This window comes from Brassica rapa, chromosome A09, assembly GCF_000309985.2.
Source record: "Brassica rapa cultivar Chiifu-401-42 chromosome A09, CAAS_Brap_v3.01, whole genome shotgun sequence".
Taxonomy (NCBI): Eukaryota; Viridiplantae; Streptophyta; class Magnoliopsida; order Brassicales; family Brassicaceae; genus Brassica; species Brassica rapa.
In genome coordinates, this window is record NC_024803.2 from 43,144,746 (window position 1) to 43,165,596 (window position 20,851).

A 20,851-nucleotide genomic window follows, 5' to 3' on the forward strand; every position below is an offset into this window, starting at 1 on the left:
CGTCCGACATGGCTCCACATGCTTGTTCTTATCTAATTTTCATAAGAGAGCATTTTCCTATTAAGGGGTGCTCCCATACATGCAGAAAAAGTCCAAACCCATGCTTCCCATATATTTGTGTACTGCACCACGTTTACGATTAAAAATAATATTCCTACTAGTAAATATTATATTAAATAAATTTTAGATATTAATAAAAAAATATTTACTGGTCGGGTACAACTTATGTAGTAGTGGAAATCAGAAGGGTTTAAAGTTGGATTATAAATTGTCAATGGTGAAATGTTTTAGCCATCTTATTAAGTAAAAGAATATTAGTAAGTTAACTCAGTAAGTAAGGTTAGGAAACTACAAAAACAGAAAGAAAAATTCATTGACTCCGAATCAAATTATAAAATCAGAATTTTGGTAAATTTTATGTTTCAGAAAATTTCAAACAAAAGAAAAATCAAACATTTAGTCTTTAGTAATATTAATATATTATCATATCTTCTAACTTTGAATAAAAAATAGAAGAGAGAAAAATAAACAAAATAGGGCTGGATAAACTATTATATTTTCCACAATCTTTGACTTAGCCGTACATTCAGGCTTTGACCATCGTTTTTAACATTTTAAAACTTGTAACAAAGAAAAACAAACGCGAAAAATGAAGAAATTGAAGGCGGCTTTATCACTTCATTAGCTTATGACTTATTCAATGCACTTCTTAATCCATAAATTTTTATTTTTTATCATTTAAAAATGTATCCACGTTAGTATTTAGTAGGTAGTTCATTTATCTATATAATCTATATAATCTATATTACTACAGTTACGTACTTCTACTTGAATTGTAATAATATTAGTGAAAAATGAAAACTCTAATATACACTACAAACTCCTATCAATTTTCTGACTGCTTTGTCCAACACTCTTTCCACAATTATTTTCTTAACCAACTTTTAAAACACAAATTTAAAAAGTCCTTAAAGTGACGTTTGATTCTCTCAATTAATTCTTCTTTAACGCTCCTTTTAATTTATTACTTTTAAGACATTCAACATTCAAGACCCTAGTTAAAACCACATCAAATACAAAGAAAACAAAACCATTTCCAAAAAAAAAAGAGAGCATGAGAAACAAAGGACAAAAACAGAACAAGTTCTTGAGAATAATCACAGCACCTTTAAGAGCTTTAGGCAAGGCTCGTGATTTCTACATAAGAAGCATCACCGGTTGCTCAGCTCGGACTCACTATTCATCCGCAGCCTCCGTCTCCACTCCTTTTCCAAGAAGCCGGAGCTCATCCTCCGCCGCCTTCTCCTCCTCCGCATCTACCCGGAGAACAACTGATTTTGGGATTGACGATGATTATAGCGAGCTAGTGAGAGCTGCTTCGGTTAGGAGCTTAGGGCACAAGAATGAGATCGACATGTTTTTACACGAGAAGTTGCAACAAGAGAAGCTGAGGCAAAGAGGCTTGCCGAAGAGCTCGAGCGTGGGGATGGCGAAGATAGAGGAAGAGGATGAAGCAGAGGAAGGATCTGTGAATCCCAAGATGGCAAAGAAAGTTTCTGATCTCAAGTATCCTCGTAGCAAATCATATGCTGTTACTGGTAGCCCTAAATTTTAGTTTTATATTTCATCTGTTTCTCCTTTTCATTGAGATAGACTTTTTTAAAAAAAAGTTTGTTTCACAAAGATGTATTTTTTGTGTTTTTTTATGAAAAAATTATAATCTTCAAAAAAATTAATTGATTTTATTGAATTACTATTAGTTAAAAATTATATTAAAAATTACAGAAAATAATACATTTATTATTTATTATGATAGTTTAATGTGTTTTCTTAATATGTGTGAAAATATTAAAAAATCTATTTTTATGAAACGGATGGAGTATTTAATTTCTTGATTTTAGTATTTTGTGGATTGATAATACTTTTTTTAGCTCGATGTTGTGCAACAAGAAACTATATAAGTCGATAAACTACTCTCTCTTCAAATCCAAGTCTGGTTGATGTTAGAAGCTTAACGTAAATGCGACTTATGTTTTCAATGATTTTTGCATTTTCATGTTAAGTTTTGAAGTTTAAAATGTGTTTCGCGTATTGTTTCGACCAGACCATTGTTATTGATGGTTCACACATTCAAATTTCGGAACGTGTGGAAACTTTCAACTGGAAATATAGAGTTCTCGTGTCCTAATCCAGCTAACCTCGTGAATATACGAATCTTCCAATATAATTTTTTGAAGGATTTGATGAACCAGTTTGTTTTGCCATGCGCATGTAAGGCATCTCAATTTATAATGTGTTTTGATTATTATAGCAAGGAAAGTGTTGTGCATACTGCTTACCACTAAATCACGGAAAAGCGTGTATGAATCATCGAACTTTGTTATAAATTTTCATTCTTTTTTTGGATTAATATTACATTTTGTTGTTTTGTCCCACTGCCATCATAATCTGCTTTACCTAATCAAATATCATATTCATATTTATATAGGGCTGCTCACTGTTACAAAATTATAAATTAAATAACGTTTATGGCCGAACATCGACAGATACTAAGTACCTGATCAAAATATAGAAACCGTTTCCTTTTGCATTTTGTCGTGACATGATAGCAGTTTTTTAAACCAGTCAATGTAAGTTGCTGCTAGGTCGATGACTACAGTCAATGTAAGTTGCTGATACAATAAACACTATAACGTATAGGTAGAATCTTCTAAGGATTATGCATCGGCCGATAAATACAAAAAAAACTTCAAGTAGTAAATGTTTGAAAATCCGAAATACTTGAAACAGAGCATGACACAAAAAGAAGTAACAGACATTGATCTGATGTAAGAATACAGTGAAGTTTGTTACAACAAAATAAAATATATTAAAAAAAGACAATCAAAGCCAAAGAGTTTTATGGTGTTGGAGCTTTTTGGATTGCACTCCTTTCTCTTTGTGTTGGTTTGTATCTATAATGCCAAAACTCTTGTATGACAGAAGAAGAAGCCATGCCTTGTTTTCTTATTCTACCTGTCACGCCGGTCCTTGGGGAGTAAATCCATCTTTCTTAATCTGAACCTGAACCTCAAGCCTACATTTAACAACAGGGAATAACACATCAGATTCATGACTAATATCAGAAACATCTGCGTCGCAGTTGATATGATATGTGGTCTTATAAACAGCTGAAACATTACCGGTGTTTCTAGAGAGGAACTTCAGAACCTCATCAATGATTATAACCTGCAGTTTTCACAGAAAAATTATCGTTCAAGGAATCACTTCTTTCAAAAATCTCATCTCATATCTGAATGATCAGTCTACTTTCATGCTATTCCTTGACAAATTTGTATCCATACGTGAACTAAGTTGGTCTATGGCAAGGCAAGGTTCCACTGTGAATAGACTATGAAGAAGAAGCTCAAGAGTGAGAAAGCTTACTGGAAACGAAAGATACAGAACAGCGGTCCATTCGCCCCAGGACAATGGCGTGACCTATAAAGCAGTGAACATGAGAGAGAATGAGAAGACGAAAACGTGTACGCCAGTTTTTTGTACAAGGTTTGCGGTCGAGAGGAAACTTACAGAAAACAAGACTGCTAGTGGATGAACGTATAATATTAGCATGTGCAGAACCATCGTCAGGATAATTGAACCAACGAGCCATAAATTACTCCTTGGGGTTATAACCCTGCAATCACATACCTTCTTTAATAAAAGCTAATATGTAAATCATCACGTAGCAAACTCGTCAAGTTGCATAATTGAATGTTTGTTGATGCAAGGTATACTTACAGAAGGGATTGATTTTCGCTGAGGTTATTTAGAGCATTAAACATCTCTACTACAACAAGCACTGTCATAGCCACTGTTGATGGATGTCGATCCTCAAATATGCTGCAGGGGTAACTTGTCTCTCTAAGTGCGCACGTTTCAAAGTTCATCTGAAATGAGATTGTTTTATTTAATGAAAAAGATTCTATTTGTAATAATAAGTATGTGAATCATGTGACAAGGTTGCACAAATGAATGGTGACAAATGCACAATCAATATAAGATTCAGAACGAAATAATCTGTAAGCTGTAGCTGGAGATAGAATCTAACCAGTTCACTGTAAGTAAGTTTAGGACCACCATCAGAGTAAATAAACCACCATATAAAGCCAGCAACAGTTGCCAGACCGACATAAACTGCCAAAAAAACGATAAACTAGTCAAGGAAATAATCCTTTTTATGGATAGATGCTTGAAGGAAGTGACCTTTCACTACTTGCCCAATAAGATTCAAATATCTTAGTGCCACTGATTTTACTACTAACCTCCGATAACCAAATAGCGGAAGAATAACCACCCAGTGACCACTGCTTCACCAACCTGAAATTAAAATCAAAATAAATATGAAGATTCGAGGTCTGAGTGGTTTGAAAGGAACTTGCACAGTACAGGTAATCGTTAATTGAAAGGTATTTGTAAAGTACTCCACAGGGTGTTACTGTACAGTTACAGCTCCTACCTTTCGGGGTTTTGCCTTCATAACATCGGAATCTTGTTTGTTAAAGCCAATGGCAGTGGCAGGCAATCCATCTGTTACCAAATTGACCCACAAAAGTTGAACCTGCAATGTTTTACCATAAGAATCATAGACTTAGACAAGCTTTATAAAAGTAAACTTTGCAAGATAAGACTGTCACAATATTGGTCCGATTGGACTGGAAAACAAAGTTGCTTACAGGTGCCAGGGTATCAGGAATTCCCAGTACAGCTGCTACAAATATACAAACCACTTCCCCGATATTTGAAGAGATCATGTATCTAATGAATTGCTTAGTGTTATTGTATATAGCCCTTCCTTCCGCAACAGCCTGTCAAGAAGATAAAATATTTAGGAGTTGCATTAATAAAGATATTGCAGTGTGATTTGTACCCTCGTTTCTAATTTTACAGAAATTGACAAATACTGTATCATATATGGGCCCAAATAAATTGTAAACCACGCTGAACTACTGTGAGAAGTGGGCTTCAGAATCAACCAGAAAGAAATAACTATAACAAAAATGCAAGAAAACTAACATACCGCAACTATTGAAGCAAAATTATCATCAGCCAAAACCATATCTGAAGCGCTCTGGAATGTAAAAACACGAGAAACGTACGTTAAGAACAGAAGAGCATAGAGATAATCACCCCTGGCAAGCCAGTTTGTTGAAGTAATGATGACTCTCATATAAGTAACTTCAAGTATTCTGTGATCTCAGAAGAATTTCCTATGGCAGTCACATTGTACTGTACCACTACTTTGGCAACAGCAATAGCAAAAACCGGAAACTTTTCACCCATATTTTTCATTTATTTTGCAAAATAAGGATAAAGAAAATAACGACAGCATAAGGATCTCGTAGCTGGAGGAAATGACAGCATAAGAGATCAAGATAAAAAGCACATGGACAAGTGAAAATGACTGCGATTTAAAGATGATAATAAGGTTTTAGAGTATAAACATCATAAAGTCACACAGGATACTAATAGAAAACAAACGCAAGGTACCTTTGCTACAGCTGTTCCAGAACCCATGGCAATCCCAATGTCAGCTTTCTTCAATGCAGGGGCATCATTTACGCCGTCACCAGTCATTGCCACCTATGAGAACGAGGTTCATGTGTTCGACGGTTAGAAGCAAGAACTTTTCCTCTAATAAGTAAAAATGTTAACAAACTAGAAAAGTTGGAGCAAAGCCAATAATGCAAAATGTGAATGCATTCAAACGCAGATAAATCAGAAGAAATGTAATAAATGACAACTTAGTGAACAAGGGGAATTACCACTTCATTTTGGTTCTGCAGGGCTTCAACAAGCATCCTTTTGTGGGAAGGTTCAACCCTAGACGCAGAAAATTGTTGTTTCTCAGAATCGATTATAACTCGAGCTTTAGAGAGAAAAAACAGAAATACGCATGATGATTAAACATACAGCTCCTAAGTCCTAAAAACACTATCATTTAAGATACCTGGAAAAAAGTGTCATCCGTTGCAATGCTGTAGTTTGCTGCATCGCTGGAAGCCGTTCAAATTCAGAAGCCGTATAAGACAGACCAGAAAAGTCGACCAGATTGTCGAATGCCCCTATTTTTTTACATATTGACTCTGCAGTGGACTGAAGTTTCAAGCTAATCAGAATAAGCACCCAAAAGAATATAGTAATTAACAAAATGCATGTGCTCAGTTTTCTAGTACCTTGTTATCCCCAGTGACAACTATAACACGAATCCCAGCAGTCATACACGCAAGCATAGCATCTCTCACTTCTTTTCTTGGTGGATCAAGCATTCCCACCTTCAAAAGAAGCAAATGATAAGCAAGTCTTCAACAGTTTAAGAAAAATGATGAATGTTCAGTAAACCAATTTGAATCCATCAATTTTGAAAGAACGGCGTACCAACCCAATAAACGTCAGGTCGTTCTCATTATCATAGGAAATAGTTTGCTGACCATGGGGCACGGTTTTGAAGGCTAATGCTAAGCATCTCAATGTTTCATCTCCAAAACTGTTGCAAAGATGCATGGTCAGAAAATGGAACAAACATCTTTCATATCTTTTAAGAGCAAAATTACCATTGGAAGTGACAATACAAGCATCAAAAGACGACCATCACGAAGTAATAATAAAATTTAATAAACTCTCATTAAACGAGTTGATGCCTAACCTGGCGAACCTAGACTCAAGCTCTGCACGGGAAGCAGCAGTGAGAGGAACAACAGAACCATCACTGTTGCAGAGAAGTTTGGTACACCGAGCAATTATACTTTCTGGAGCACCCTTTGAAAACATTACATCCATTTGCTTATGGCTACATAGGACGCTCATCATTTTGCGGTCACGTGTAAACTCCAAAACATAAACCTGCAAAGATTTTTGAAAAAGTTGACAATCAATTACTCATACTAAATTACCACGAGTTGTTTGAAGTATAATGTTTCGAGGTCAATATCAACTTATATGTGTGAAACTACAGGAGTAATGAACTTTATGCGTAAAAAAGAAGGGAGGTCAGCAAAACTGGGACAAAAAGTTTATGCAGTCTACCACTCTTGGCTCTTATTTCCCTCAGTTAAATGAACGCAAAACAAGAGCCAACATGTTAGTTTTACTAGAGCCACACCTTTTTAAATTGGTTTTCCCAGTAATGGTTGCAGTATGATGCACGTTCATGCTTGCTCAACATGTTTAGAGCAGAAGGCATTGAATCAAAACCAGGGAGGCCAACCTGAAAATTAAACAACATAAGTAAGTTGGACGGTCCTTCAGATTACAGACTTAGTAAGTTCAACCACTGCGCAGAGTTATTGTAAGATGACAAGAAATGGATGTTGACGACCAAGTCTACGATTCAACATGAAATTGGATAAAAAAGTCTGTTATATTCCATGATTCTTGTTGTGGAATCGAATACTACTAAAGCAAGAATTTAACGAAAAACACAAACCTTTTCTGCAAGAACTCGAAGAGCAACTTCAGTTGACTCTCCAATTTTTTCATAAGAATCCTTGTCTGGATTGTATTGCAAAACAGAGTCATTGCAGAGTGATGAACACATTGCTAAATAGTGAAGGCATGGTGACTGGGCAGGGCAGTCAAGCTGCAAAAGAAGAAAGCATCTTGTCTTAAGAATGTTGTGTGTTGTTACAAGGCTTGCTAGAGTTTTAGGATCTATTATCATCAAATATCCAGATCAATCTATCAATCAATCCTGAGATATAATTTGAAGTTCAAACTAGCATTGTGTGGTTCAAATGAGTTTGGGAGCATGTAGGTACGGTAACTATCAATCATCCTCACAGTATTATGTACGAAATAGTTGGTTATTTAAACAATCCATAGGATAAGTAATTACCTGCTGACTGTTGCTGTCAAAGACAGTACCTTCTGGTGCATAAGTTGTCCCACTAACATTGAACTCACTTATCATAGGACCATAGTCTGCAGATTGGACTACACATATCTGACATACAAGCACACGAGTCAGCCTATTCAAATATTCTATTTCCCACACCACAAGGAGAAAATGTATATGCAAGAATGTAATTAGTTGCAATTAGTTTTTGAAAAAAATCACAAGATGTACAAGCAAAATTGTTAATCTTTTATTATTAGTCCTGAAAGCTTTATTTGACTACTTCCAAGACATGCAAAATTGCAAACATATACGGGCATGTGTATTTTACAGATAAACTACATTGCCAAGATTTATCCACTTAAGATATTCCAAAAAAACAATTCAAATAGAAAACTGCAATTGGCAGAGATACCAATAATAAGATTTAACTGGCTCGAGCACTAAGGTTAAAATGCTAACCTTAGACACCGACATCATATTGGTTGTCAATGTTCCAGTCTTGTCACTGCAAATTACGGTAGTGCAACCAAGCGTCTCGACAGATGGCAATGACCGTACAATCGCATTCAAACGAGCCATTTTCTTTGTTCCAAGGGCTAAACACCTAGATATCGAAAGCATCATAGCCAGTTTCAGCCACAATATTATAACTAGATTCAAAGCATTTTAGACTCAACCAACATTTAAGTAAAATGAAACTTGAAACAAAATTGTCATGTGATGATCATAAGAGCGAGCTACTGCTCGGGGAAACTCCTCGTCTCCAAGATATCACTAAGGTTCCGCAGAAATCATCGTAAGTTTCATCTACCAGCCTTTCTCCTAATATTGCTATTTGCTAGCATAAAATTAGTGAACACTTACGTTGTAACAACTGCAGGAAGTCCTTCAGGAATAGCTGCAACAGCAAGGGCAACTGCAATCTGGCAAAATAAAAGCAAAGCAACATCCATGTTTTGGTATCACAGCAAGAGTGAAACAAACAAAACTGATTATGTACTCCCTAAGTAAGAATTCAAAAATGTGATAAAAGAGCAACAAAATTCTTTACCTTAAAATAGTGAATCGCGCCTTTAAAAAAGCCACCATGAGAAGGGTCACTGAAGTGACCAATATTGACAACCCACACAAGTACACAAATCCCGGCAATAACCTATACAAACAGAATAGGTTACCATCTCAGAGGCCGTCAAGTTATCTTGAAAAACATATGATCTACCAATGAAATTAACAAACAATCTCTGCAAGAGATCTCTGTCACATCAGTCATTTGATAATCCTTACTGAGACAGTTAGGCATCCAAGGTAAAGAGAACTCCATCCAGTCTTGTAATTAAAGTGCCTTTAACGTGAAAAAATCTTTCGAAAAGGAAAAGAGTTTCACCTTAGCCAAAAAGCTGCCAAACTCGTCCAGCTTCTTTTTCAATGGAGTTGCCTCCTGTGAAAAAAGCATTTAAAAGTAAGAGAGAAAGTCTAGTAGTTATAACGCACTTCAAAACATATGGTAAAGAACCTCCAGATAGAATGCCGAAACTATACTATACAGCAGGAAATAAGTCTACCATGGCAAACAAATCACTGGAAGAAATTTGAGTCAATCAAAGGTACAATATAACCTTTTTATATAAGAGAGTTCTGATCGGTAAGAAAGCATATCAAAGTGCACATGGTGCATTTCCATAACGAAATAAAAAAAATATTCACAGCTTACATCATCCGTCTGCAACATAGAATCGTGTATGCTACCCATCGCCGTGTTTGAACCAACTCCAATGACGACAGCCCTCCCCCTACCCGCGACCACATCAGTTCCCTGGCAACCATTATACGTTCTACTAAATTAAAACACACAAAAAAAAGAGATATAAAAGAGGTCACGGAAACAAGAAATAGGTGACTACAACAGGTGGTAGGCCTAAATTCTAATTGTGAGAAAAAGAAATAAGAATCTTACAGCTAGTTGAGATGTACGCAAGAAATTGCACTAAATCTAAATATCATTAAATCAAAAGCCAGTAAGCTAATGCAGGTATGAGTTATAACTCCTACCGAAAATAAAATATTTTTCTTGTCTTGGTAGACAGCATTTGTTGTTGAAGTACATTCAACATCTTTCTCCACAGAACAGCTTTCACCTGCAATTTTGGGAAAACGTTTGGTAGTGAGAGTATGAAAATAGTGTACTGAAAGTGATCACTTGGACTATAATCTACATTAAAAAAGAGGATCATTGTTGTTGAAATTATAGTGTTATTAGAAAATGCTTATTCAGTAACGGTGGAGAAAAGGATTGACAATAAGTTGTACTAATCCCCTACTGCATATATAGTTCTTGCGAGTACGCAATTAAGAAGTTATGAGTAACACGATAATATACCAGTCAGAATTGCTTGATCGACTCGAAACTCATTGCTCGACATCTCAATTATTCTAAGGTCAGCTGGAATCTTACAGCCCACTGTTTAGCATGCAAACGTCAAGAAAAGCAGACTTTTAGAGTTTAGCGAGATTCTGAGTAATTGCCAAAAAACTGCATCTACGTGAGATACAACACACATACCAGTCACTTCAACAATGTCACCTGGCACCAGCTCTGATGCTGGTAGTATAGAGAAGCACCCTGCCATTGTATACATGTTAATGTTGAATGCCATCAAGACAAAAACTTGCATATATTCAAAACCTGGAACAACGTCCCAAGCCAAAAAAAAAAAAAAGGAAGTGCGCAGAACATTTCTAAATAACGAAATCTTAATGTCCTTAATTATCATTTTAGATAACCTAGGGAACTGTGAGCATAACACAATAAGCTATTGGCTTGGCAGAAGAAGAGTTTGCTACACAAACTACAAAGTTTCTCTAGAGGATATATCAACAGCATAACACGACCGTCTAGTAAGCAGTTTCAATCATAGTAGCTTGTTCTAAGAAAAGAAAAACTGAAAGGACAAGCAGTCAGCGTAAATTTCGCAGTAATACTAATTACTCAAGATATATCTGTGTACCATTTCGCAAAACTGTAGCTATGTTTGCTTGGTAGGCACGTAGCTCCTACAACAGGATAAAGAGAGAACAAACGAGATAAATAAGAGAATGTTACAACTGAGAACCAAAATAAGATTTCAGATAAACCTAATTTCAAAGGACATTTGACTTGTATTTGCAAATATGTTATCAGTTAAGCCGTAGCATACAAAATACCTCAAGAGCCTTCTCAGCATTAGTCTCCGTAATCACCCCCACTGCCGCATTTGCAGCCAGTATCAGCAGAATTACCTGTGGAGGAATAGTAAATTCAAATGAATTGTGATACTCAAAGAAAGCTCCACACACAAAGTCTTGGTAATCGTGCAATCATATAATAAGACTGAGTCCTGTTAATGCTAAAATCCTCAGCCAGTGAAGACTTTTAGTCTTCTTATGGATAATTTTAGACCATTACAAAAGAATAGCCAGTCTAAAGAAAATTATAAATAACTATTTTCCACAAAGACCACATAGCGAAAAGGAAAACAAGGTTTCAAGTTTAAACTTCACCACAAAGAACCACTAGCCGATCCAGTTAACCAAATAGAAGATGTTAAGTGTTAACTAATCAATCATTATATGAATGCTAGAGTGAGTGTTAAAAAAAAAGATGTTGCGACTTACAAAAGGTTCTAGAAATGCTGTTAAGCCAGTCTCTCCATTGGCCAAAGCCAATACGAAGGAGACAATTGCAGCCACGATCAATATCTTAACAAGTAAATCATCAAACTGTTTGAGAACCAGTTTCCAGAATGGAGTTCCTGTGTTTAATTAAGAATAAGATAAGGAAAAACTGGCACATGTCAGGGGAGTTCTAAATTCTCATCCTAGGTAACATCATCAGAAAACGCTAGGTCCATGTGTTAAGAAGAACCATAAGGCTATCTAACACGGGCTATCTAACACGATCAGCTATGACATAAAAATGCTTCGCAATAGAACAGCTCTATCTCACAGAAAATGAGGCAGAGTGAACATGTGAAAACCAAATAAATCCAATGTTAAAACTGGACAGATCATCACAGCGCTAAAACAATCTAGGAGCTCTCAAACCATGATGGTCATCTCGAAATAAAAAGAAAACACATCCTTTTCATTGAACCTCTAAGAAGATATAATTACTGAAGTAAGGACTAAGGATGAAATTCAAAAACAGTTATTGAGAAACTTACTTTTCTCTTCGGGCAGTACTGCAGATCATGTGAAGAAAAACATGCAAAAACATTAAAAGAAGAAGATCAGAACTAAACAAGGTAAAAAGATAAAAACAAATTAACAGTGTGTTTCTTTGCTATCTTAAATGAAAAATATATTCCCTTTCTAATTTACGCAGACACTAACTTCATAAATTTTTAACCCCTCAGACAATCATACGCAGCATATTTTTACTGAAGAACACTCGCAATGTGCATCTATATTAGAATTCCTAGGGACTATACAAGAAAAGGTAACAAAATAACTGTAGTTTCATACTAGTTTGTGTACTTGGCAAGTCATATACAATACTAGAACTTCAAACTACATGCCAAAACATAATCTACAACATCCTCAACTTCCAATATGCTTAACTACAAAGAAAATTTAACACCAAGACACTCTATCGTACACCATCTGCAGTGAATCTCCCTGTGTTCTAAGTGCCTTTATACGAACGAACACCAAACATGGAGGTGCAAGAGAAGTGCAAAGTAAATACATACCATTCCTGCCAAACATCCTAGAATGATGATCAACCTACATATACAACAATTTCAAAAAATCAAGTAACTGTAACAAGCTCAAGTGCCAGATTCCAAGTTGAAGATCTTACAGACTCATACCTGAGAATCAGAAAGACCCTTAGCTGGATCTACCCCGAAGAAATCAAGAACCTGCGCAAAGAAAAAACAAAATCACATCAGAAGCAATCAATCTACGCCCAAACACAGTGAAACAGCTACCGTCGCCGGTTCATTGCCACAGTAAGCGATCGCAACCAAATCAAATCCGACAAAAAGTAGAAGTCAAACGAAAAAAGATTGAGAATTGAGAATGCAAAGCACCTCGGAGACAGATCTGGCGTAAGCGTCTTCCATGGTTGTTGTGGAGAGCTTAGGGAATTTCGATTTTGGGTGGGGGGAGAGATCTCTAAACGTCGACGGATGGCGACGAAAGTGAGCTGAAATCTAAGAGACTAGAAGAAGAAGATGGGAACTTGTAACGCCATCTGCTTCCCTTCTGCTTCTTCTACGTTCGATCTCTCGGTGAGAGTGAAAGTCAAGAAGTGCCCAGAGAGAGAGAGAGACGAACACTTTACATGAATTAGCGGGTTGGCTTCCTCTCACGTGAGGCCCATTTACTATATCACCCAATTACCATGTGATATCCAAAAAAAAATTATGAAAATAAAACTAATAATATTTTTTTCCTTTTTTTGGTAAAATAAAAAATGGTAGTAGTATCAAGGGAAATTGTATCCTATATACAAGAAAAAAAATTAAATACACTAACTAACCAAAATTCCCCCATCTCTCCTACTTTCTCTTCCTATCTCTCTCTACTCTCTCTCTCTCAAAATCTAATTTTCAATTTTTTTTTGGTTATTTGGCAAATAAGCCCTAGTATTAATATCGTTGGACAATTCTGTCAAATAGTCATTTTTAAGTTTTTGTCATAAAAATAGTCTTTAAAAAATGACCAAAATAGCTCTTTTTTATTTTGAAAATTTTAATATTTTTTTTATTTTTTAAATTTGAAAACATATCCCAAAAACTCATCACTTAACTCTAAATCATAAGTCTAGATTAGTTAAATCTAGAGTAAAAATACATTTTCACCCTTTAATAAAATTTATTTTGATCATTTTTTTTTATTAAGTGCTATTTTATGATAAAACAAAAAAATTGGGCCACACCTGTGATAAAAACTTAAAAATTGATATTTTAGAAAATTTCTCAATATCGTTTATTGTTATCAAAAGAAAATTAATTTCGTTTATTTTAGTTTTTATTTTCATAATGCAAAGTGATTTTGTTTTAAGGTCAGATACAAGAACATAACATATCCAACATGAACTTCGTCTCGTGCCACAGACGTGATCATCTCATCCAGAGCCGGTTCTAGTATTTATGAGGATAGAAGCAAATATTAATAAAGTGACCTATAAATTAATTGATTCTAATATTTTTTTTAAAGCTATAGAGGAAGAATTGAGCCACGACAAACCAGCTAATGTAACTTATCAAGATGAAGGCAAGTAGCCAACACACACTTGTCCGTCTCGGAAATCCAGTTGATCAAGATAGGCTCACAAGTCACAACACACATTTTTAATGTGCACATGAATTACTACTACAAGGCTACAAGCATAATGGTCCTCAAATCAGTTCATAGATGCGACATCCTGATTAGTTTGAACTTTGTGAGAAGCTTTTCTCAACCGCTATATTTCCATTACCAACGTATCATTCTATCCAGAGCCGGTTTTAACATTGATGAGACTAGAAGCAAAGTAAAAAAAAATTGGCCAATTTTATACTCTCTTTTTTTTTTAACAGGGATGTTCCGCAGTCCGTAGCCACTCTTAAGGAGCTGTCCGCAACCCGTAGTCATCCCTGATCCGGAGCCAGCCTGCGCTAATACTTTTAAGTGGCGTAAAGCACTCTGTAGCAACATAGGGTTTAGGGACGAGTCGAACTCAGGGACGCGCAGCCAAACGGCATGACGCTTAATTTAACTGGGTACCACTAGCCCACTATTACGTTGTTGGATACAATTGCGCCAATTTTATACTATTTGTTACATAATATAAAATATTTTACATAAAATACAAGAATTAAGAAACTTAACTTGTAGAATATAAATTTATTAATAGCATAAATTTAAAATAAATTAACCAATCATAAATAATATAGTAAAATATTATTGGTCAACCAATTTTCAATAAATTCAAAGTATCTTAAAACTATCAAAACATCTTATATTATAAAACATAAATCTTCTTCAAAACATCTTATATTATGAAACAGAGAAGTATATAATTAGAGGCGGCCTGAAACATGGGCATCATCCGCTTGGCCCAAGGACCGGCTCTGATTCTATCTATCAGAATGTGTTTCATTGACAAGTCTACACTCTTAGTTTTGGTTTCTAGGCTTTATTTCTACACTATACAATTTCTTATAATGTATAGCTACAGCAGCTTCTTCTTTTTTTGACAAACATGTATAGCTACAGCTTATTTTTATGTTTAAATTAAGAAACGAAGATATGTTTATGATCTGCGATCATAATAAAGATCCTATGAATCTCGAGCATTATTGCAAATAAAGAGTTTGGAGGACCACTTATCATGGGCCATTGTAGTTTTAGTTAAAAACTTAAAATCCACATAAGTAGTCTTCGCGCGTGATCGGAGGATCTTCTTGCTTTAATTTGCTTCACGCTAATCAAAGTTTACCATAGTCTGATTAAAACGGAGTTTAATAAGGAACTCATACCTTTAATTTAACCAACTTCATTAAAGGTTTCTTAATCATTCTTTTGCTCGCTTTCTACGTATGTCATTGTTCTTTTACAGCACATGAAACAGAGATTAGGTAGTACTATTATATTCGTACATTGGTTAACTGGTAATTAGACAACTATGCACATCTATGATGTGATGCTTGTCACTTGAAAGTTTAGTGATAAAACTTGATGTAAGGATAGTTATTTTATTCGAGATTCTACTGAATACTGATTCGATTTTAAATGTCATATGATATCGTCAGTGAAAATGGTCTAAAACCTAATATTCGCTAATTGGATTTGTTTTCTACATATTATAATTCATATCAAAATTATAGGTATGTATATGTTTCGTGAAACAGTAATCTAGAGTGGTCCCGTATAATTATTGGAGTAGTGTAGAACGAGTTGTGTGCAAGTCTCACTTATCATAATGTGGTTGGATCTTAATTCTCCTACCTTGTTTGCAATGATGAGAAGCATTTCCAAGTTGAATAATTAATTTAATTTTCCCCACCTAACTACATTTGTAAAACATATCCAACCCCACTATATTTTTCACTCTAAAATAAAATTTAAAGTAAAAGATGCTTCAATGGTACTATATTTCTCACTCTATAATAGAGTAAAAAATAGGTTTATTCCAAATATAGAGTAATTTGTTTTTTTTTGTTCATCACTCTATTTTTTACTCTAAAATAGAATACCATTAAAGCAAACTCAAATTCTGTTATAGAATTACTCTATTTTAGAATAAAAAATAGAATAAGTCATTGGAGATGGTCTAAATACATCATATACTTGTCACAAGGGTAAATATTTCATTCTGTAGTTGTAAAATATAGTTGGGGAAACAAATATTATTTTTGTAATACTCCACACTCTTAGATAAGTTTTAAAACTACAAATAAAAAATCACACATTTTAAACTAAAATTTAATAACAAATTTGCCTAGATATCACTATTTCTTGTATAATTATAATTATCTAGGTAGATAAACCGGTTAATTAATCATCTATTCAGTTATCAAGTTAATTGCAGAACAAATCTGTATAAATATATGCCCTTTCTCGAAAAAACTGTATAAATATAGTTTTTACGTTTAGCACAAAATGCATGTATATTATGGACAACCACGTCATATCACTTATATAGTACTATATGATTACAGCTAATTAACAACTATGATTGTGGGTTTTGACCAAATAATTTAAAGGTTGACCATGTTTATGGTTGTTGGGGGTTAGTTGTCCCATATCCTATAAGTCTATACACATTTTATAAACAGCTGTAGCTCGAACTTTATGCACATTTTAGTTTATTTTATTTCTAATGAATTATAGATTAGATTCCCTTTTATTCGTTATGTTTCCTCCTATGACATTGATATATAATACTATACTTTTATAGTCTAGATTATTTTGACCAGAAAAATGTTGCTATTATTTTCTGTGTGTTTATAACACAATTAGCATCCGTTACTAGTTGCGATTGTTAGTTTGTTTCTACCCCCATCGTTAATTCTCCGTTAATAATCAGTATATCTTTGAGTTAAATTTATTTAAAACGATCAATTTATACCAACAAATACATGACTAACAATTTGTAAGAAGTGGGATCGTACCTGTTCATACTTCTGAAACAATTTTTTTTTTGAAATTGTCAAAAGTCTTGCGAAGTTTACCTTTGTTTTTCAGAAAATGACAACACAGCCAAATAGTATCACCTAGATTTTAGGATCCTCATAAACTTTACGCACTGTAAATTCATTACTTGCAAATTTCAATAAAGGACAATTTCTTTTCTTCTCAAGTTGCATTGCTGATATAAAACAATATGTCCCTCGTGCCACATTCCACTTATTTTAGAAAACTTCAAACTACCGTTCAATTCTGAGAAATGAAGAAAGGGTTGTGTGATCACAACCTTATTCAAGACTTTCAAGTGAGTCTTTTAAAGAAATATAACCCTTATTATAAACTAGACACATTAAAAGATTAGAAAGGAAAATAGTAAAAAATAATAAAAATATGTTGCTTGGATCCAACGGCTTAGAGATGAGATCTAAACGTAGTGGTTCAATCACACGGCTGCTAGAAAAAGCTGATAGTAAAATTATTCCAAAAGAGGGGTTAGTTGGCACTCAGAACAAAAATATGAGTGTGTCACAGCAAAGAGTCTTCTGTTTGAATATACAGTTGGCAATTTTTGTCAGTAAAAAAAATAATATTATCTTACACATAATCATATAAATATATATTTGCATGTATGTGTACTTATAAGCTATAATATTCTAAAGCACATGTCAGGGAGTAGAAGCTAGAAAGCAAAGCTTGTGCATGAAGAGAAGAACCTCTTGCTTGCACAATGAGACTTTGAAACAATAAGAAAAGAATAATGAGACTTATATATCGTTTGAGAAATTGATTGAAAAGACATAGTAAAACGAAATTATTTTATACATCAATGTAACCTTAATTCCTCTGACAGTTTGGTATATATATTGTATTATTGCAAGAATTGAACATGTATTTCATGTGTTTAAATAAAAAGAAAATTGAAGGAAATACACAGAGGGAATAGTTTGCTGTAATTTAAAAATTTACAAGGTGTAAAAGTTAAGACATGTCTTTATTAAAAAAAAAAAAAGTAAGACATGCTAAAGAGGTAGATTAAGGTTGTGTAATAATGAAAAAGGAAGAACAAGTAAAGCAGTTGCAGTAGTTGTTTATCTTTGTTTAATAATCATATTATGTCTCCTCTGTTAGTGTTAACTTCAACAGTTTTCTCTCTCTCTTAAATGGTAATTATGAACTTTATATTGTTTATTCTCTTCCTCTAGGTCTTTTATTGTCACTAAACACAACTATTATTACTGTTTTATTTGATTCTAAAAAGGTTGGAACTTGATGCTTGCTTTGTTGCTTGTGAATCTCTCCTTAATTTCATTTTATATTTTCCCCTTTAAAATTTCTTCATTCTTCCCAATTCAAGCTACAAACAGCATTTGATACCCTTTCAAGACCTATCTGATTTAGGTTTACTGTAAAATGTAGAAATCCCACCTAAAGAATTTGATTCTTATTTTGTACTCCTATTCAAGGGTACCACAATCTTGGAGTATCTCAAACAGGGCTTGTCTCAATCTTTCTTTCATTTATTAATTCCCCTCACATTATTGCTTCTCTGATCCTAACAACTTGATGCTATCCAATGGGGTTGTGTCAACATACTTCATTTAAAAATTCAAAGTCCTTGAAGCTGAAGAGATTAGTTATGAGACAGTGACTTTGCTCTCTCTCTCTCACACTATTAAAAGCGAATCTACTTTTCCTTTCTATTTTTTTTTTCTTTTCTTTACTAAGCTTCATGTGAGCTGTAACTTAGCTAAATCCATTGCTTGTTCCTACTTTATGCTCTGAAACTTCTCAGCTTTCTTTGTCTATGATAAGTCTATTCTTCTCTTTAATTATTTTTTTTCTTCTCTTGACTTGAGTAGGAATAAGCATTTTATCCTAGGCTTCTCTTTCCTTAAAGAACCTGTGACTTGCTTCTGCTAACATTAGATTTGATGCTCTCTTGATTTGTTTCTCTTTCCTCACTGTATAAAATCTACAAAACTGGTTTTAGCTTCCCTTGTCAAGAAGTCTTTTACAAAGTAGCAAACCTGAGTTTAAAGTTTCTTCTGTGGGTTCAAATGGATGGAGAGAGTAATAATGAAGGTGAGATGGGGTTAAACCATGGACATGATCCCTCAATGCCCTTGTATGCAAAGACAGATCCTTACTTCTCTTCTTCAGATTGGGATCCAGTTGTTAATGGTGGTGGCTTCTCAAGCTCCCATTACCCTTCAGTGGTGATGGACAATCCAGGCATGAGTTGCTTCACTCATTTCCAAACCGCTTCTGGTTACCCGGACATGCCTGCAAGTCTTCTTCCGTTTGGTGATTGTGGAGGTGGTGGTGGGGAAAGTGTTGGAAGATTGATGAGAGCTGGAGAGTCTCATGATCAGGTTTTAGATGATGGTGTTCTTGGTTCTTCCCCAAGCAGAAAAAGAAGGCAAGCTGAAGCTGAATCACAACGGAACAAGGTAGGTTTTGGTTTGGTAGCATTAAGTTCAAGGTGAATGTGGCTTGTGCTGAGACAAGTGAGTGTTGTTAAATTGGCAGAAAGCTGTGGAGGAATATCAGGAAGACACTCAAAGGGGAAGTGATCAGAACCAAAAGAAACACAAGGATGGTCAGAACAAGGAGAGCTCACAGAGCGAAGAAGCACCAAAAGAGAACTACATTCATATGAGGGCAAGAAGAGGTCAAGCCACTAATAGTCACAGTCTTGCAGAAAGGGTAATGACTCTTTACTGTTATATATATCAAGTTTTTCCTACCAATCACTGGTTCTGAGAAGTTTGCTGTTTTTGTGTTTGTGTATTTAAAGGTTAGAAGAGAAAAGATCAGTGAAAGGATGAGACTGCTTCAAGAGCTTGTCCCAGGATGCAACAAGATCACTGGGAAAGCGGTTATGCTTGATGAGATCATCAACTATGTTCAGTCCTTGCAACAACAAGTTGAGGTAAGAACTGAGAACTATCCCAATAATGCTAGATTCTTGAAACGTTTTAAGTTAGGTTCTGAAAGAGGGTATTGGTTTCGATGTCTTCAGTTTTTATCTATGAAACTGGCAACGGTGAATCCAGAAGTCAACATTGATATAGACAGGATTATCGCCAAAGATGTAAGAACACTCCCAAAACTTCACAATTGAAAAATGATTAGTAGTTTTCAAAGTTATGAATCAGTACTAAACCCACATGTTCTCTGTTCAGCTTCTGCAACCAAGGGATAGAAACATTCCTACACTTGGGCTGAATCCTTTCACTAGTTTCCAAGGGAACATTTCTACCACTACAAATCCACAATACAACCCATTACCTCAGGTAAGCAACCATCAGAAACAGCATATGCCATATGGCACCAGTTTAGATTCTCTTACTCATTTCTTTTTTCTTTAATCTCATTGTTACAGACAACACTAGAGAGTGAACTACAAAGCCTCTACCAAATGGGGTTCGTCTCAAATCCATCAACTATGTCTAGCTTCTCTCCTAATAACGGTAACTAAAAGCTACACAAACTTGCTTCAGTCTCTTCCCTTTTCTCTGTTGTCTTGATTGATATTTTCTTCTTACCGTAGGTCGATTGAAACCAGAGCTCTAGTACTTCATGGAAAATTTGAAGAGAGTTTGTATAGAAGATGGCTTTGGTTCTAAGTATCATATAATGTTTTTCCATCATTCCATGTTATTATTATTTTTTCTTAAAAAAACCAGAACGATTTGAGTTCTCAGTTGTTGTTTTTTTCCTCAACGAAGAATGCATTTATTAAATATTGAATCAGAATACATTTACTAAATGAACTTTGTAGGTGGAAGTTGAGAATGATTCATGTTGTTAAGAAGA

At 34.8% G+C, this 20,851-nt stretch overlaps 3 protein-coding genes across 3 annotated transcripts; 2 read left to right on the forward strand and 1 right to left on the reverse strand.

Moving 5' to 3' along the window:
* The first annotated feature begins 1,067 nt into the window (after positions 1-1,067).
* Positions 1,068-2,426, forward strand: LOC103843313. Its single transcript, XM_009120018.2, has 2 exons — positions 1,068-1,598; positions 2,173-2,426. Exons 1-2 carry the CDS (start codon positions 1,115-1,117, stop codon positions 2,343-2,345), a joined length of 657 nt encoding a protein of 218 aa, XP_009118266.1. The 5' UTR covers positions 1,068-1,114; the 3' UTR covers positions 2,346-2,426.
* Positions 2,427-2,752: 326 nt separating this feature from the next.
* Positions 2,753-13,214, reverse strand: LOC103843314 (calcium-transporting ATPase 3, endoplasmic reticulum-type). Its single transcript, XM_009120019.3, has 34 exons — positions 12,946-13,214; positions 12,724-12,774; positions 12,604-12,637; positions 12,076-12,093; positions 11,528-11,664; positions 11,078-11,152; positions 10,882-10,927; positions 10,437-10,496; positions 10,254-10,334; positions 9,926-10,011; positions 9,588-9,689; positions 9,261-9,314; positions 8,928-9,029; positions 8,741-8,799; positions 8,336-8,480; positions 7,874-7,981; positions 7,466-7,618; positions 7,142-7,246; positions 6,686-6,882; positions 6,418-6,526; positions 6,216-6,314; positions 5,990-6,135; positions 5,805-5,862; positions 5,530-5,622; positions 5,060-5,110; positions 4,716-4,847; positions 4,499-4,600; positions 4,305-4,359; positions 4,091-4,176; positions 3,781-3,929; positions 3,571-3,676; positions 3,427-3,480; positions 3,183-3,228; positions 2,753-3,076 (listed from the first exon to the last, which is right to left on the reverse strand). The coding sequence occupies exons 1-34, from the start codon at positions 12,976-12,978 to the stop codon at positions 3,012-3,014; spliced, it is 2,997 nt and encodes a 998-aa protein (XP_009118267.1). The 5' UTR covers positions 12,979-13,214; the 3' UTR covers positions 2,753-3,011.
* Positions 13,215-14,840: 1,626 nt separating this feature from the next.
* LOC103843315 (transcription factor bHLH74) lies at positions 14,841-20,847 on the forward strand. Its single transcript, XM_009120020.3, has 7 exons — positions 14,841-19,482; positions 19,562-19,738; positions 19,830-19,964; positions 20,055-20,126; positions 20,218-20,328; positions 20,418-20,505; positions 20,586-20,847. The coding sequence occupies exons 1-7, from the start codon at positions 19,090-19,092 to the stop codon at positions 20,606-20,608; spliced, it is 999 nt and encodes a 332-aa protein (XP_009118268.2). The 5' UTR covers positions 14,841-19,089; the 3' UTR covers positions 20,609-20,847.
* The last annotated feature ends 4 nt before the right edge of the window (positions 20,848-20,851 follow it).